Below are 18394 nucleotides of genomic sequence, written 5' to 3'. Positions count from 1 at the left end.
CTAAGAAATGTCTCCACAGGCTAAAAGTAATAGGTTTTACCATGTTGTCCACACTGTCACTGATCTTACTCACTGCTCTATGACTGCACTGTCACTGATTTTACTCCCTGCTCTGTCAATGGTCTTACTCCTTTCTCTGTCAACACACTGTCATTGATCTTACTCACTGCTCTGTCACAGCTTACTGCTCTGTCACTGCTCTTACTGCTGTCACTGATAAGTCACTGCTCTTGCTCACTGCTTTGTCACGGCACCATCACTCCTCTTACTCAATCTATTGCTCGGTCACTGCTTTTATCGCTCTGTCACTGCATTGTCACTGCTTTTACTCATTGCTCTGTCACTGGTCTTACTGCTCTGTAGATGCGTTTACTGCTCTGTCACTGCTGTTACTGATTTTACTCACAGCTCTATCACTGCTCTTGCTCACTGCTTTGTCACGGCACCATCACTCCTCTTACTCAGTCCATTGCACAAGCTCACACACTTTCTCAGTGTGTGAGCTCTATTACTGATTTTCCTCACCACCGTGTCACTGCTCTTACTCACTGCTGCTACTGCTCTTACTCACTGCTCTGTCACTGCTTTTATTGCTCTGTCACTGCATTGTCACTGCTTTTACTCATTGCTCTGTCACTGGTCTTACTGCTCTGTAGATGCGTTTACTGCTCTGTCACTGCTGTTACTGATTTTACTCACAGCTCTGTCACTGATCTTACTCACTGATGTCACTGTACTGTATGGCTCTGTTATTGCTCTTCCGCACTGCTCTGTCACTGCTTTTACTCTTTTGTCACAGCTTTGCTCACTGCTCTGCTACTGACCTTACTCACAGCTGTCACCGATCTTACTCACTGCTGTCACCGCTCATACTCATTCATCTGTTACTGCTCTTACTCACTGCACTGTCATTGCTCTTACTCATTGCTGTTACTAATCTTATTCACTGCTCTGTCATTGCACTGTCACTGCTTTTACTCACTGCTCTGTCATTGATCTTACTCATTGCTCTGTACATGTGCTTGTTGTTCTGTTACGGCATTGTCTCTACTCTTATTCACTGTTCTGTCACTTCTGTAATTGCTTAAAGGGCATTCTGAACAGTGATTTGAGCAGGACAGTGATGACAAATTTAATAATACATCTGATATTGCTGATATTACAAACCCTAAGGACTCCCTAAGGCCCTGCTGCATATTGTTCAGGTCTTTAGGTGCGATCTGCCTCGGCTGCAAGTGTGTTTACCTGCTGGACGATGGTGGTCAGCTCCAGGCACAGCTGTATCACGCTGTTCCGGGTCACGGAGTAGTCGGCCACTGCGGCAAAGGGGGACCTAAGGAGACAGAAGATCCTTCTTGCAGATTCCAAACATGCAGGAGGTCAGTATGTCAGCCGGCTGCGATGGTGACTAGGGACACGGGGAGCCATGTGAGATGCACACAAGGCTGCACCGTCCAGACCTCAGAACAGGATCTCGGACTTCAGGCACTTCCCCCAGACCTATACCCAGCCCCCCGGTCCAGCACAGTCTGAGGGCTTTTCCGCGAAAACATCTACTGTGCAGGTGCCAAAAATATGGCTAAACCCAAAAAACATCACAGATGAGTCAGTGTGCACTCGTGCTGGAGTGAATGAGCAAGTGTGTGAGCTTGTGCAATGGAGGCCATCCCTGGATGTGTGGGTCTGTGTGTGTCTATGCTTGGTGTGTGTATGCTGACTCTTTGCTGTCCTGCAGGCTTAGATTGAAATATGTCTAATCTGATGTCTAATCTGTGAGACTGTGCAGTAGCACAAGTACAATCTGTAGCATTACCTGCCTTAAAATTGTAAGTAAACAGCCTATGCTGTCTGTCTGACACATTTCTGTCTGTCTTAAATTGTTTTCCTTTATCTTGCAAGCCCAGCTAACATAAACAAACATGACAGACAGAACCAGCTTTGTTCTTAACTGCATTTTGCTTAATAGTTGCAATTAAAGTAAATAATCACCAGAATCATTGAGTATATGTAGGCGGGAGGTGTTACTGGAGGATCCTTAATTAGGCCAACAATCAGGCTAATGAGATGCCTCATATCACCAAGTTACTCAGAGATCAAATCCACACTTCCTGGCCTTGTGGTCATGTAACTTGGCCAGGTGACTTGGACCAGGTCTGATAGACCATATAGGAAAGAATGTTATATCTTTCCTCCTTTTGCTAATGTTGATTATGTAAGAAAATCAGTGAAATATAGTTAGTGCCACCTGAATGTTACCACACTGCACATCACCACACCACACATCACCGCATAGCACATATCACCATATGACACACATTACTGCACTGCATACATCATGGCACTCACACATCGCTACACAAACATATTGCTGCAATGCACATATAACTGCACATACACATAACTGCACAAGTAACTGCACACATACATGACTGTACACACACACACACACACACACGTGTCACTGCACATGCTTTCACCCCACACCACACTGCACATCACTGCACACACACACGGATGCACACATCACCACGCATACACATAAGTACATACACACATCACTGCACCCATCACCGCACTGCGCACAGCACTGCACACATCACAGCACACACTACTGCATGTACATGCCATTGCACACAAACATCAATGCACACACGTCCCTGCACGCACACATAACTGTACTGCACAAATCACTGCATGCTCATAGTACGGATCACTCTCCCATCTTTAACTTTTAGCTGACCTTATCTGTCAAACATCAGCACTATAGCCTCACAGACTACACGCACCCCACCCTCAGGCTAAACTATACACCATCCTTTTAAATATATCAGCTTCATTTGTGATTGTCTGTGGCTTTTGGACACCTGTCTTCTGAAATCTTCCTCTCCAGTCAGAGTCTGTGAGAAAGAAAAGTGACCTAGATACAGTCCGGAAAAGTGACTGTGGGGGCCGGAGACGCCATCACACCAACGTCCCATGTATACAGACCTGCTGTCAGAGCTGGAACTTTGCGTCTCTCCACAATCCTTACCTGTCCAGCCAGGCCAGCAGGCTTTTGGCAGCGCCGATGAGGTCCACTACAGATGTCAGGAAGTCATTGGGCAGCTTGCGCGCACTACGCCCGTCATAGTGGCCACTGCGCCGGCGGCCTGTGATGAAGTTCTGCAGGTTCTTGGCTGAGGCATTCAGCTTGTGGGACAGCGTCTTCAGGTTCTCCGTCTCCAGCCCGTAGTTCTGTAAGACACAGATCCAGAATCTAGATCACCATGAACTGAAAGACAGTTTCATCACGTCATCAGATACTTAGCAGGCTTGTTCACACTGAATGATCACAGATATAAAGGCACTCTTGGGCTGTTAAGGGGACGGCTTCCAGGCCTGAGGGACAAACACAGCAGCAGAGTTTCACCTGATTGCCCCAGTCCCTTTTAATCATTAAGACTGAACCCTAGGAAATGTTTACAAGGGAGACAAAGCATTTTTGAGGAAGACCATGTGATATGATACACAGCACTCTACATTGTATTAACAGCATGTTATTCTCCAGAGCTGAGTGTTGAAGAGAATGGACCCCATGAATAGTACTCTGGTGGGGGGCAGTAACCAGCCAATGTGTGGTGGTCATGTGGGAGGGCGTGCAATACCCATCAAATTACAAGAGATTACAATGTTTGTTTATCCACTGGAATGAACCAAATTAGCTGAGAGGATTAACATGTAAAAAATCACTCTGTGCATGAGTGCAAAGTGGTTAGGCTGAGGAAAGTGACCAGAAGAGGAGGCAATGGAACCAGTGGTGAAAGAAACTCAGCAGAACCAAGTCCCTCACACTTTCACAGGTCAGCACTGCCATGGTACCTCCCTGGAAGTCTTTTCTGCAACCTTAAACATCTTTGTCTTCTCTAACCCAGACTGCAGAATGATTTTGGTTAGTCATGTTGAATGATTCCTTTTAGACACACTGTTCAGGCTTGTAGCCAGTGTGGTCAGCCAGTGTGATTAGCCAGTGTGATCAGCCAGTGGCTCAGGCAGTAGGACCAGCAGAGCTCAGGTATGTGATGAGCAGGGTGCTATCACATCCTGTGTCGGTCAGACAAGCAGTTTGACTCACCAGAGCACAGAGCAGGTCCACAGCTTCCAAGATGAGCTCCTGATGACCAATACGTGACACGCCCAGGTCCTCCAACTCCTGGTGCGTGATACGCAGCAGCTGGTCCCCACCCACCTGCTCCCGCTCAAAGTTCTTAATGTACTGCTGCAGGCAGTCGTCCAGGCCTAAGACAGAGAAACCCTGCATCAGTACGCCAACCTCGGTAAGAGTACAGAGAGATCCTGCATCAGTACGCCAACCTCGGTAAGAGTACAGAGAGACCCTGCATCAGTACGCCAACCTCGGTAAGAGTACAGAGAGACCCTGCATCAGTACGCCAACCTCGGTAAGAGTACAGAGAGATCCTGCATCAGTACGCCAACCTCGGTAAGAGTACAGAGAGACCCTGCATCAGTACGCCAACCTCGGTAAGAGTACAGAGAGATCCTGCATCAGTACGCCAACCTCGGTAAGAGTACAGAGAGATCCTGCATCAGTACGCCAACCTCGGTAAGAGTACAGAGATCCTGCATCAGTACACTAACCTCGGTAAGAGTACAGAGAGACCCTGCATCAGTACACCAACTCAGTAAGAGTACAGAGAGACCCTGCATCAGTACACCAACCCAAATAAGAGTACAGAGAGATCCGACATCAGTACACCAAACCCCCCGGTAAGAGTACAGAGAGATTCAACATCAGTACACTGACACCAGTAAGAGTACAGAGAGATCTGACGTCAGTTCACCAACTCAGTAAGAGTACAGAGAGACCCTGCATCAGTACACCAACCTCAGTAAGAGTATAGACAGACCCTGCATCAGTACACCAACTCAGTAAGAGTACAGAGAAACCCTGTAGCAGTACACGAACCCCAAGAGTACAGAGAGACCCATCAGTACACTGACACCAGTAAGAGTACAGAGAGATCCGATATCAGTACACCAACCCGGATAAGAGTAGAGAGAGATTCAACATCAATACACCAAACCCAGTAAGAGTACAGACAGACTCTGCATCAGTACACCAACCCCGGTAAGTGTACAGACAGATCCTGCATCAGCACACCAACCCGGGTAAGAGTACAAAGAGATCTGACATCAGTACAGAAAACCGGAGACCAGCCAGTCAGTCTCGTATATTTCCAATACAGAACCGGTTCACTTTATGCATGCACCACACGTCATACGCACAGCCGTGTACACACTTGCAGCCACATGCTAACATGCCGTTAGCGTGGAAGTTCTTCACTGTGAAGACAATACAAAGCTTGCAATTTGTAATAAACGTAAAGCTGAAGTAGACTGCGGGGGAAATACCATGAAAACATGGTGAAACATCGGAGGTGAACTTTAAACTGATTAAATTAAACATATACTACATAATCTTGAAATTGAATACTCATTAACATTGCGAAGCTACAGTAGCTATTGTTTTTTCCTATGACAGTAAAAATGTTTTCGCTAAATTTTAACCCCCTGGCTATAATGTCCGTACACTATGAAGGTATGAAAAAGCCTAATTTTAATCTAGCTTACTAGTGATGTAAGAATTGTATGTGCTACGATGTGATGTTGGCATTAATAATTAATAATAATACCCTACATCTATTATTATTTGGAAGCGAATAGTACACTTCAGTTTTATTTGGAGGTTTGTAACCTTTGGACTTTTTTTATTTTAAAATGAGCAAAAAAAGAGAAAAGGGTCAATGTCGTGTTATCTGTTGAATTTAAACATATTGGAAAATTATGTAAGTAACTGGTATTTGTTTTGTTATTTAAATCTGTTGCACTTGCTCTTGTTTGGTAAACTAAAATATGTCAGATAAAGTTGGGTGTACAGCAGCTCATTTTCAGTTAATTGTTATTTGTACCTGTTTCCAGTCACAGAGCACTTTATTCTGAGACTTGTTTAAGTGAGAGATGATCCTGTAGTGCAGTTTGGGGGAAATTGTAAAGTTTAACATCTTTATTTTTATTATGTAAATCAAATATTGCATTGAAGAAAAGTTGATATTTTTGTATATGCTGTCAATTAGAAAATTCTTAGAAATCGTAATCAGCAAAACTTGGTATTGCCAGGTTCACATTTGGGGAAAAAGAAAATTAAAAGAAAATTGAAATCGGTGCATCTCTAGTATAAATGTATAGGTGTCCTGTGATAGAAGGGTGTACCCCAGCCTTGCAGCCTGTGCTGGCTGGAATAGTGTAAAATGTGTGTGGGTGTGTTTCTGAGTTTGTGGTTGTGTCCTGGTGTGTTTTCACACCTTTGTATTTAAGAGAAAGTTCTGTAGCCGGACACACACAAAGCCTTATACGTGTATGCGTGTGACTCCTCTCCTGAGTCATTCAGCCACGGTGAAGCTCTCCAATGCAGTTTTCGCAGTGCTCTTACACAGCTGTGCAAATACCATCAGTCACAGTCCGACATGGCCGACTGGGAAGAAAGAACACACAGCCACACCCCCTCAAAGACACACACTCAGCGCTGTGACCTAGTGTGGCGTTGGTGTAGAAATAGAAGTAGTATTTGGGGTTGGAGCTGAGACCGAGATGCGAAAGGATGGAGCCCCCGAGAGGCTAAAGCCTGTTACAGTGGCCGTTGTCTGCAGCGCCCCAGAGCAACTGCCCCCTGCTCATACCACTCTGTGTCACCACTGCCCTTAAATCTTCTCTTATTCTTTGTTTTCAGAGGACTATTGTCCGCTTACTCAGGCACCGTGTTTCTGTTCAGAGGCTGTAAAGGAGAGAGGAGGGAGGCAAATGAGAAGCAGGCCGGGCAATGAGTGCCGTGAGTTCACCTACGCAGCACAGTGCTGTAATCGCGCCTCCAGAATGCTGGCCCAGTTTACAAACGTAGTGTCAGACATTTAGGCTAAAGGACACCCCCAGTCCCTCTCTCCTCCTACATCCCTGCCACACGTCGTCCTTGCTCTCCTCCCATCTTTCACTACTCTCCTCTTCTCCACACATCTCTCTGCTCTGCTCTGCCCTCCTCCGTCTCTCTCTCTGACACGCACAGGTCACATACAACATCACATGCTATATCGCGTTACACGCCGAGAACACTGCACACAATTCTGTGCGGCACGCTGAATATGACATGACACACTATACTGTGTGACACTACAAGTTTGACATTACACACTAAACTGTGTGATACAGTTGAATATGACATAAGACACTATACAGTATGATACTCCGAGTACAACATTATGCACTATACCATATAACACGCTGAGTATTTACACAGTATACTGTATGGCACGCCAAGTACGGTTGCATGCTGAGTATGATTTTACACACTATACCATGTGATACGGCTGAACACGACATTACACACTATACTGTGTGACAAGCCAAGTATGACATTGCACACCATATTGTGTAACATGTCAAGTACGACATAACACACTATACCATATGCGTACATTAAATAGCAATCCGTATGTCATGTCGCGTGATACGCTGAATCCGACACTGCATGCTATACCGTGCATATACTGTATATGTAAAAAACTTCCTGAAAGCTGATCATTCAGAGCAGAAGGATCAGTCACACTCCTGGTCATGGTAAAATATGTACAGTAGGGCTCCCATCACAGCGGATATGCTGGGGGGTGCGGGGCGGAATCTGCGCGGGGTTGGAAAGAGAGAGCCCACAGGACCCCCCCCCGGCTGTGGAATAATCTCTTTATAACACAATGCAGAAAGGGAGGAGCCCCCTCCGCAAGAAAACAGCGGAAACAGGAGGATTAAGGAGGGAAGCTGCTGCAAGGCTGAACGCAGAAGCAGCAGGGCAGGAGGTGAAGGCTTACAGCTGTAAATGCTGTGGAGACAGGGACAAGGAGTCCCTCACTTTATTTGAAGGATCGACTAAAGAACCTGATCATTAACACTGGCAGCAGTAAAACAGGTGACCAACACAGGCATCATCACCATGATTTACCCACAGACAGTCAGCAAAGTACGTACCAGAGAAGGAGAGATGCAGAGAGAGACGTAACTGCCTCTCAGCCCAGTTGCCCTCCCTGCCTCTCCTTACATCTCACCCCAGCTCCCCTCCCTGCCTCTCCTTACATCTCACCCCAGCTCCTCTCCCTGCATCTCCTTACATCTCACCCCAGCTCCCCTCCCTGCCTCTCCTTACATCTCACCCCAGCTCCCCTCCCTGCCTCTCCTTACATCTCACCCCAGCTCCTCTCCCTGCCTCTCCTTGCATCTCACCCCAGCTCCCCTCCCTGCCTCTCCTTACATCTCACCCCAGCTCCTCTCCCTGCCTTTCCTTGCATCTCACCCCAGCTCCCCTCCCTGCCTCTCCTTACATCTCACCCCAGCTCCCCTCCCTGCCTCTCCATACACCTCACCCCAGCTCCCCTCCCTGCCTCTCCTTACATCTCACCCCAGCTCCTCTCCCTGCCTCTCCTTGCATCTCACCCCAGCTCCTCTCCCTGCCTTTCCTTACATCTCACCCCAGCTCCTCTCCCTGCCTCCCCTTACATCTCACCCCAACTCCCCCCCCCGCCTCTCCTTACACCTCACCCCAGCTCCCCTCCCTGCCTCTCCTTACATCTCACCCCAGCTCCTCTCCCTGCCTTTCCTTACATCTCACCCCAGCTCCTCTCCCTGCCTCTCCTTGCATCTCACCCCAGCTCCTCTCCCTGCCTCTCCTTACATCTCACCCCAGCTCCTCTCCCTGCCTTTCCTTACATCTCACCCCAGCTCCCCTCCCTGCCTCTCCTTACATCTCACCCCAGCTCCTCTCCCTGCCTTTCCTTACATCTCACCCCAGCTCCCCTCCCTGCCTCTCCATACACCTCACCCCAGCTCCCCTCCCTGCCTCTCCTTACATCTCACCCCAGCTCCTCTCCCTGCCTCTCCTTGCATATCACCCCAGCTCCTCTCCCTGCCTTTCCTTACATCTCACCCCAGCTCCCCTCCCTGCCTCTCCTTACATCTCACCCCAGCTCCTCTCCCTGCCTCTCCTTGCATCTCACCCCAGCTCCTCTCCCTGCCTCTCCTTGCATCTCACCCCAGCTCCCCTCCCTGCCTCTCCTTACATCTCACCCCAGCTCCTCTCCCTGCCTCTCCTTACATCTCACCCCAGCTCCCCTCCCTGCCTCTCCTTACATCTCACCCCAGCTCCCCTCCCTGCCTCTCCTTGCATCTCAGCCCAGCTCCTCTCCCTGCTTCTCGCTGCCTCTCAAGTCAGCTCCTATCCTTGAGTCTCCCTCCATCTCAGCCCAGCTCCTCACCCCTATGCAGAGTCCTGCACCGGGTCGGGTACCCGCAGATAGTTGCTGAAACGGGCGGATTTTAATGTTCTGGAATTTTACGGGCGGGTAATTCATTACACACGGGCGGGTAGCAGGTCAATCAAAACAGTATCGTAGCCTGCAAAAATAACATATAAGCGAAAATATCTATGTATTAGACTATCATGTACAAATTGTCATCATCACAGTGTGTTCAGTATGTCGGGGGTACCTTATGGTGCTTTCCATTATTTCTCTCCAAGTCGGAACTCAGATGAAAACGTCAGGAAACGTCACGAAAAACGTCACTTCCCATCGGAAACACGCCTCTTTTATGACGTTGATGTCGGACAAGATTTTGTTGTCCAAGTTGCCCCTGTGATGTAATTTCAACATGGCAGCTTACACGCTCAACAGTAATCATATTTTTAAATCTTTAAAAATGTTTATTTTGTTAAATGTATTAATAGTTATAAATGTAACTGCACGTGTTCGATTTAGAGAATACCATATCATGACCGTAAACAGTATCCTATCATGCAATATCAGATTTTTACCAGACTTGTTAGTGTCTTTGGTTTGATAGTAGTTTGTTTGCCTCTCGAAAAAAGAAAATATTTTATAAAGCTTTTAATGTGGTTTGACTAGTTCGTGTTTCTTGTTTGTTTGTCTCTCGGAAAAAATAATCTCACTCCAAATCTGCTAAAATATAAAGCAACAACACACAGCAGCGTGTTCATGGAGGCAGCCATGTTTGCTCCGAGATGTGGTAGCTCGAACGGGAGATTGTCAGACATGATGTCACTCAACTCGGAATTTCCGAGTTCCGAGAGAAAAACGAACGCACCATTAGATAACCGCCTCGACAAACATTCACATACACGTCTGAATCGTTGCTGAAGCGTTTCGTCGTGTTCTCTGTTTCACGCTCGTCACAGTATGGATAGCTTAGATCTATCTGATTTGATTTTGTGTTAAACGGACTTTTTCGTTTAAATTCAAAATTCATGTAGGCCTAGCGCTTGTCACGTTGAGAGGTGCATCGAAAAAATAATTGTGTGTAATTTATCACGGGTACGGGGGGTACGGGTGGGTAATGGGCGGAATGTTAACGGGCCCGGGCGGGTGCGGTTTTAACTTTAAAATAATCACGGGTGCACGGGCGGGTGTGGTGCTGTACTGTGCGGGTCCAGGTCTCCAAAAGTGGACCTGTGCAGGACTCACAGCACCAACATGACAAACTGCAAACACACACAGAACGATCCTCTTATGTCTCCTTACATCTCAACCCAGCTCCTCTCCTTGAGTCTCTCTCCATCTCAGCCTAGCTCATCTTCCTGCCTCTCCCTTCCTCACAGCCCAGCTCCTCCCTCCATCTCAGACCAGCTCCTTTCCCTACATCTCCCTGTGACTTCTGGCACAGGTAGGAGAGGTTTATGCCAAAGTAGGAGGGACTTATGCCACAAGCAGGAGGGACTTGCACCACATGTAGGAGGGATTGATAACAAGAGGTGCTGTTTTTGCAAAAAACAGCGTGACATCAGCTTCGCCTTCTTTATAAACATCAGAAAACCAGATTTTTTTTTCAGATTATAATGTAATCTAGAAGTAATCCTGATTTATTACAAATGTAACTATAATATGATTATGTTTCTTTTTCTCACAAGTAACTGTAATGCAGTTACTTGTATTCTGTTACTCCCCAAGCCTGGAATTGAGCTGCCTTAAATTGCAGTTTTGGTCACTGGAACCAAAGCAGTTCTTTCAAATAGCAAGCAATGTAAGTAGATGTAAATTCTATATAGGCTTAATCTATACCAAGCCTATGTTGGATTTTCCCATATCTGTGATAGGCTAATTTATATTACTGCAACCAAGAAAACAACTTCATCCAAGTTGGACCTAACGTTAAATTATGTCTGTTAGAAAAAGGTACAAATCTATGAATGTGTCCTCACATAAAATGTAACATTACTGTATACTGGGGCTCAGTAAATTTAAACTTGCAACAAATTGTAAGAAATCTGTTGTTTATGCTATTGTCTAATAGGCCATTTCTGGGTGATTGGCAATTCCATACCAAAACACTGTAACATTGTATGTAGGTCGGCCAATGTCAATCAAAATGTTTAGTATATTAATTAATATGTTAGTATATTAAATCACGCCAAATGCCTCATCAAGCATGGCTGGATAAGCTTAAGATTTGAGAGTTTTGCTCACTGTTTGGTCACGCCCACTTCAAAAATCTCTCCTGCACCCCTGAAAAATACCACAGGACTACTAAAGAAAAAGCAATAAAATCACAGGGCTATCACAGGAATACCACAGAGCTACCAGAGGAATACTATTGAACTTCCATGTAACATACTACAGGAAAAGCAAGTAATACTACAGAAATACCATAATGTTGTCACAGGAATACCAGAAAAATACCACAAACTTGCTGTGGAAAATGTCCCAAAATATCACACGAACCCCAAAAGTACACATGAAATAGCACATGAATATCTCCCTCCATCTCAGCCCAGCTCGTCTCTCTGCATTTCCCTCCATCTCAGCCCAGCTCCTCTCCCTGCTTCTCTCTGTTTCTCAGCCCAGTTTCTCTCTCTCTCTCTCTCTCTCTCTCTCTCTCTCTCAGAGGAGAGAGCTGGTACCACCTAGGATGGACCACAGTTGGACACACAGCAAGCTTTAGTCATGGCATGATCCAGAGAGGATAACAGATGAATTGTGGGTAAATGACAGATTCCCTTGGGAATCACCAAATGTAACGCGCAGTGTTCCAGGTAACTCACGCTCACACCACTGTGGCAGGGTAATCTGTCCCTCTGCACCTCAAATGCTGGAGAATCTCTCAGAATGTTTGGGACAGACTAGTCTGGAACCTCAGTGGACACCAACTGTTGGGACAGCTGTCACAGGCACCGTAGCAGGATAGTGGGGAGGGACGCATGCCTTGTATACCCATGGTTGCCCAGAGTTCCCCAGCCCTGAAATTCAGACTGCATAGCACTTTTTAGGTCAGAATTCCACAGAAGCAGGGAATTCTGGGAAGACTGAGAGTGATCGGCAGGGTCAGGAGTGTGACAGGCACACACTCACACATACACAGGTTGCCATTTCAAGTACATGTGGTGGCTGAGCGATCAGGGCCTGGAGCACTGTGGGAATGGCTGAGTGCAGCTCATTTAAAGAGCAAAGCCCCCCGCGCCTACTTTAAACCCAGGACCTCCCCTGCAACTGTGACATCAGTCAGACATAAAATTTGTGGGATACAAGCTAAAGCACACAAAAGGGGGTGTGGCTTCACTCAGCACACACTAGGGGGCGTGGCTTCATGCAGCACACACCCGGGGGGGGGGTGGGTTTATTCAGCACACACTAGGGGGCATGGCTTCATGCAGCACACACCGGGGGGGGTGGCTTTATTCAGCACACACTGAGGGGCATGGCCTCTCATAGCACACAATGGGGGCATGGCTTCCCTCGGCACACACTGGGGGGCGTGGCTTCCCTCGGCACACACTGGGGGGCGTGGCTTCCCTCAGCACACACTGGGGGGCGTGGCTTCACTCAGCACACACAAGGGGCATGGCTTCTCTTAGCACACAATGGGGGGGGGCGGGGGGCGTGGCTTCACTCAGCACACACAAGGGGCATGGCTTCACTCAGCACACACTGGGGGACTGCCCCAAATGCATATGGAAGTAGAGCGACATTGGAAATGAACAATATTGGAAAAGTTCATATTGGGATACTTGAAAACTTTGTGTTAACTTTTTCAATACTTATATAACAAAAAAAGAGTTGAAGGTTTACCCAAAATAAACTATAGCCAAATAGAACCTGTTATTATCTACCAACAGTCTGCCAAATAAGTTGGTAGCGTGGCTGCAAGCAGTGCCAATAGACACAACGCAGTGCCGACAGACACAACGCAGTGCCGACAGACACAACGCAGTGCCGACAGACACAACGCAGTGCCGACACATCACTTGCTTTTGCTCAATATCATCTTTGTAAAATCCGAAACATTCCTATACAGCAGAAGTCACGCCACGATGAGTCTTACAGCAATGACAGCTATACATGCATGCAGAGCTCACGCAGAAGCAGAATCGGTAAATTGTACACAGCGTTTTTGTGAAGATCTATTAGATAATGTTGAAATGGAATGCATCATTTAAATTGCAGGGCTTGCTAAGTTTTGCTTTAAAGTAATTTATTGTCTTAACCCAGGTGACAATCGACGATTCTTCAGATGTGACAACTGCGTATGTGTAACATGTGATACCGATATTAACATCTCACATCGTGCAGGCTCATGTGGAAGGTGTGTGGTGTGCAGAGGGGCTGCGTTTAGCGCCTGCTGTAAGCGCAGGAGTGATGTCCCAGAGCAGAGCGCAGTGATGACGAATCGCAGCAGACACCTACGCAGACACCATGCAGGAGCAGAGACAGTGAGTACAAGCCCAGCTGCACAGAAGGAGCTGCCTCTTCACAAAGGCCTGTGGCCCCCAGCTCGACCTGAGGCAGCTCGGGAATTACAATGAGCCCCCCCCCCCAAAGTGGCAGCATTGGGAATACAGTGTGTACCCCCCCCACCCCCACTCCACCCCAAAGTGCCAGCATTGGGAACACGATTAGCCCCCCCCCCCCCCCGCCCTAAAATGGCAGCATTGGGAACACAGTGAGCACATCCCCCCCACCCCACCCCAAAGTGCCAGCATTAGGAACACGATTAGCGCCCCTCCCCCCCCCCACCCTAAAATGGCAGCATTGGGAACACAGTGAACACCCCCACCAAAGTAGCAGCATTGGGAACACAGTAAGCCCACCCCCCAACCCCCAAAGTGTGGTGGCATTAGGAACACGGTGAGCTGCCCCCCCCAGGCCCACTTTAACTAAATCTTTTCTCTTACCCTCTGCATCTCTCTCACACACTTCTCCACATTAACCAGAGAAATGCAGTGCTGGTGCGTGGGACGCAAACATACGAAGCCGATGTGAATGACGATTAGATCTCGTAAGGAGGAACTGACACAAAGACTCACCAATCAGACCAAGCAGCAAAACACTACACACCACAAACACAGAGGGACGCTACACAGCACCAACATGACAAACTGCAAACACACACAGAACGATCCTCATCGGTGTAACATTCTCTCGTTACACAGGTATGTTTACACAGGTCTGCTTTATCGTTCGTTCGCTGCCCCTCTATCACACACGTACAGACCACCATCTACTATAGCTAACCTACATGGGGCTCAGTTACCACGGCAACCACCGGACAGCACCGTCCCTGCGGCCCAGATGGTCGTGATTGGACTGTAGGATTCGATATGAGTCAGCTGCTTAAACTGTGGGGGTGTTTTGTGTTGGACTGTGCTGTCTGTTAAATGCGTGTAACTTCCACAAGGTCTTTCTTAGCAGGCTTTTCATAGCCACTCCGTCAGCCTGTATCGAAGGGCCCCTGGCCTCATTCGGGGGTGAGTGCTCCTACCCCTTAAGATGGTGTACCCAAACAGTGACACAACATCATGACATCCCAGATTTGGGCAATGTTTTGTGTCTACAATTAAGGTATCCAGGATGTTTCTATTAATTGAAATTCCCACTCAGAGGAGAATGGACCACCCTGCTGTGGACTTCGCTGGCCGGCATTAAACCGTGAAAAGTGCGGAACGGCATCTTAATACACACACTGACAGCTGCGGACGTGGTCGGGCGATGCTAGTGGAAGTGCTGAGGAGCTTCAGAACCTTCTGGGTCCACAGCAGCACATACGGGTCAAAGACACGCCTGAGTTAGTATCTTGGTACAGTTTGGCCCGGTGTGTCTGGGCTGCGGGCAGGTCTTCAGCGGCACATGTCCCAGCACAGTCGGAGGCACATTAATCCTCCTCACTACAGAGAGCGGAAGAAGAAGCCGCCACACACACACACACCCACATACAGAAATAAGCAGGAATATCACAGAAATAACACTGGGCTTCCCACTCACTGCCAGCTCACTGTCACTGGCAGCACCCGACCCCCAAAGCCACGCGATTCAGAAACAGACAAAAACTGGCTATGAGGAAAATCACTTGACATTTAGGGGCTACTTTCTGGGGACCACGCATAGGATGCCAGCTGATTGGGACAGAGCGCCACCTGCAGGGACGCGTTCTTTAAATAACGTCACCAGGTCAGCTGTTAGCGATGAGAGGCCGCACTTTGCACGTTCTGGAGTATCTGTCATCCAGGTCCAGCCTCCTCGACGTGGCTCCAAAGCTCCCGCTAATTTGTGAGTGCTGGTTACAAAAAAAATCACTCTTTCTTTTTTTTTTTTTTAAATCAATAGAAAAAATTGTGAGGCGCAACCTTGTGTTTCCGTTATCATCTTGCAGCTTTTGGGCTGTATTTTCGTTTAACGTACAGATAGCCTACCCTATACCGGTGTCTGGTCTTATAACGTCTCTACCTCCTCTCCCTAACACTTCCTCCACACATCACCCCTGCAATGACTCTCTCTCTCCCTCTGTGTGTGTGTGTGTGTGTGTGTGTGTGTGTGTGTGTGTGTGTGTGTGTGTGTGTGTGTGTGTGTGTGTGTGTGTGTGTGTGGGGGGGGGGGGGGGGGGGGGGGTGGTTATCCACTCGGTCGGGTGGTGAAACAGACCTCGGGTGCGTCCGCTATTATTTAAATAAATGCTAAGTGAGCCTGTCTGAGTGTGTCGATGTGCAAAGCGCGTCCGCACGGAGTAGCTTCAAATACGGAGGCATGTTTAAAGATACTTTTCAGCCTGACTTTGTCTTTCAGCGCACACTGCGGCGGTATCTTTTCTGTCAAGTGCGTTTTCTCACGTGGTTTTTGTTTTTGTCGTTGAGCACAAACACCTGTTTAAACGGGTTCGGAGACGTTCGATGCCCGGGGAACAAAGACATCGATCGCATCTCATGGTTCAGATCTCATATAAACACACGCCAGTCACCATTCATTGTTCAGATCCCATACAAACACGCCGATCACCACTCATGGTTCAGATCCCATACAAACACACGCCGATCACCTCTCATTTTTCTGATACCATACAAACACACACCGATCAATCTTATTCTGATCCCATACAAACACACGCCGATGAACTCTCATGGTTCAGATCCCATACAAACAGGCGCCGATCAACTCTCATGGTTCAGATCCCACACAAACGCACTCCGATCACCTCTCGTGGTTCAGATCCCATAAAACCATATGCCAATCACATCTCATGGTTGAGATCCCATACAAACACACGCCGATCACCTCTAATGGTTCAGATCCCAGACAAAGCTGCTCCACCTACCTTTCATCCAGTCCACCACTTGACTCGGGCTCCATTTGCTGACCGGCTCCATCACGAGTGCCATGAGGACCTTTGCGCTCTGTCCTCGTTGCGCAGCGTGGGAAATGCACGGCTGTCCCAGGAGCGCCGCTTCTTCGGCTGCGGCTGCGGCTCGTCCTCCCCGGCGCTCCGTGGGACCCGCTTCGCATGCAGATGGCGGAGCAGCTTTGCCCGGCTTCTCTAGCGATTCTCCGCTGGAATTCGCCTCATTCCCTCGGACTGGGCAGTTATGTCCGCCTGGGTGGCTCCTTTATTCCTCATTCAAGGCTGCTTTCCACCCTCCGCTTTTCTGCCGTGCGCATCGCAGCCCTTTCACACCGTCCTTCGGGGGCGAATTGGACCGAGCCCAGATTCTGGAGCACGTTCTCCTGGCATCGTTTGTCCCCTTTCCCTGCTTGCAGACAGGCTGCCTCCGCTCCGCTCCCGGCGTCTCCTCCGGCAGAAGGACGCCGCCTATCGGCACTGTCAGCTGAGAGAGGCGCTCGGTGTTGGTAAACAGCGAGACTTCACCCACCCACGCAATGACACGGTCGAGAAATAATGTGCGTTTAATAATCTGCGTCTGAAATCTAACGCTGCTGGACGTATACGTGCTGCGGGGTGCCGATGTATTATAATAACAGCTGCGACAGCGGCGATAATGATGCGCAAGAAATGCTTTGTTCTGTGCGCCTCTTTCTCTTCCTTTGTGTCTCGAGCTTTCTCACCGGACCGGGAAGGCTGCGGTACCACCGATCCGGAGAGGACTCCCACCGAACTGACACAGGGGGCAGGCCCGCCTCCGGGGCAGCACACGGGCTAAACAAGCATTAAAGTCTCCCGAGCGAAGGAAACATTTGCAGTTTATTTCCGACATTTCGGACATGAATGAGTGCGTCCGTGCTGAGTCTGTGTCGGCATGTCATTGTAGTAGTGTAGAAAATCGTGTTTCTTGACCAAAACAATTCACGAACTGAAAGTGAGATCAATAGAGCACATTAACCCAACAGGTTAGGGGCGGTGTGTTTAAAAGTCTGACACGAGGGTAACTTTACATTCTCATTTTCATAGAATACATGGGCAAATAAGTCATTTGGTACTTAAGTAAGCGAGGGTAAAACTCAGTGTGGTGCAAACTAAAATGACTAATTATTGGTGGGTTGAATTAGTTATGCAGGTCGTCATGTTTCCGACGCCCGAGACGGTTCCCTTTCGGAAGGAGTGTTTCCGAAAAGCTGATTGTTACGCTTTTCTTGGTGAAAGACGGGCTGAGAGTGATGTACTGTGCAGGTAGAAAGGAGGCGACACGCCAGCTAAATGGCTTGAAAAAGAAACGAATGAATAGATAGATCATTTATTTTTGAGGGAGTGGAGCGGATAACGGAGAGATTTAGTGTTTCACTTGTCGACCAGGTCTGGGGACACCAATTTCAGGCAAGGCACAGAAACACTGATGCTGCTTTTACTGGAAATAGATGTAAGATAGCAAACACAAAGGAACTCGGAAAGACAGCAGCCATAGCGATAATGACATTCACTACACATCAGCATTTCGGACGACAATCCACCAGGAGTTAATTCAGCTGCTTAGCATACCGGGTTGATTAGAAGGCAGTGATTTTTGCTGAGAGAATCTCAACGGGGAAGCGGCCACTAGAAACAGCAGGACTAACGAAAGTGTTCTGTCTTTGCT

The 18394-nt window shown here is 48.0% G+C and overlaps 1 protein-coding gene across 1 annotated transcript in view; it reads right to left on the bottom strand.

The window, feature by feature from the left end:
* The window catches only part of LOC111857286 (connector enhancer of kinase suppressor of ras 2-like), a 35115-nt gene extending 17629 nt beyond the window's left edge, over window positions 1–17486 (bottom strand). The window contains exons 1-4 of the mRNA XM_023837971.2: window positions 16684–17486; window positions 4112–4275; window positions 3032–3234; window positions 1246–1333 (exon numbers count right to left, since the gene is read on the bottom strand). Coding sequence (XP_023693739.1) covers window positions 1246–1333; window positions 3032–3234; window positions 4112–4275; window positions 16684–16747 — 519 coding nt within the window. The 5' untranslated portion in view covers window positions 16748–17486. The remainder of the gene's footprint in view (window positions 1–1245; window positions 1334–3031; window positions 3235–4111; window positions 4276–16683) is intronic.
* Window positions 17487–18394: the final 908 nt, after the last annotated feature.

This window comes from Paramormyrops kingsleyae, chromosome 24 (assembly GCF_048594095.1).
Source record: "Paramormyrops kingsleyae isolate MSU_618 chromosome 24, PKINGS_0.4, whole genome shotgun sequence".
Taxonomy (NCBI): Eukaryota; Metazoa; Chordata; class Actinopteri; order Osteoglossiformes; family Mormyridae; genus Paramormyrops; species Paramormyrops kingsleyae.
This window is presented reverse-complemented; position numbering and strand designations above follow the sequence as displayed.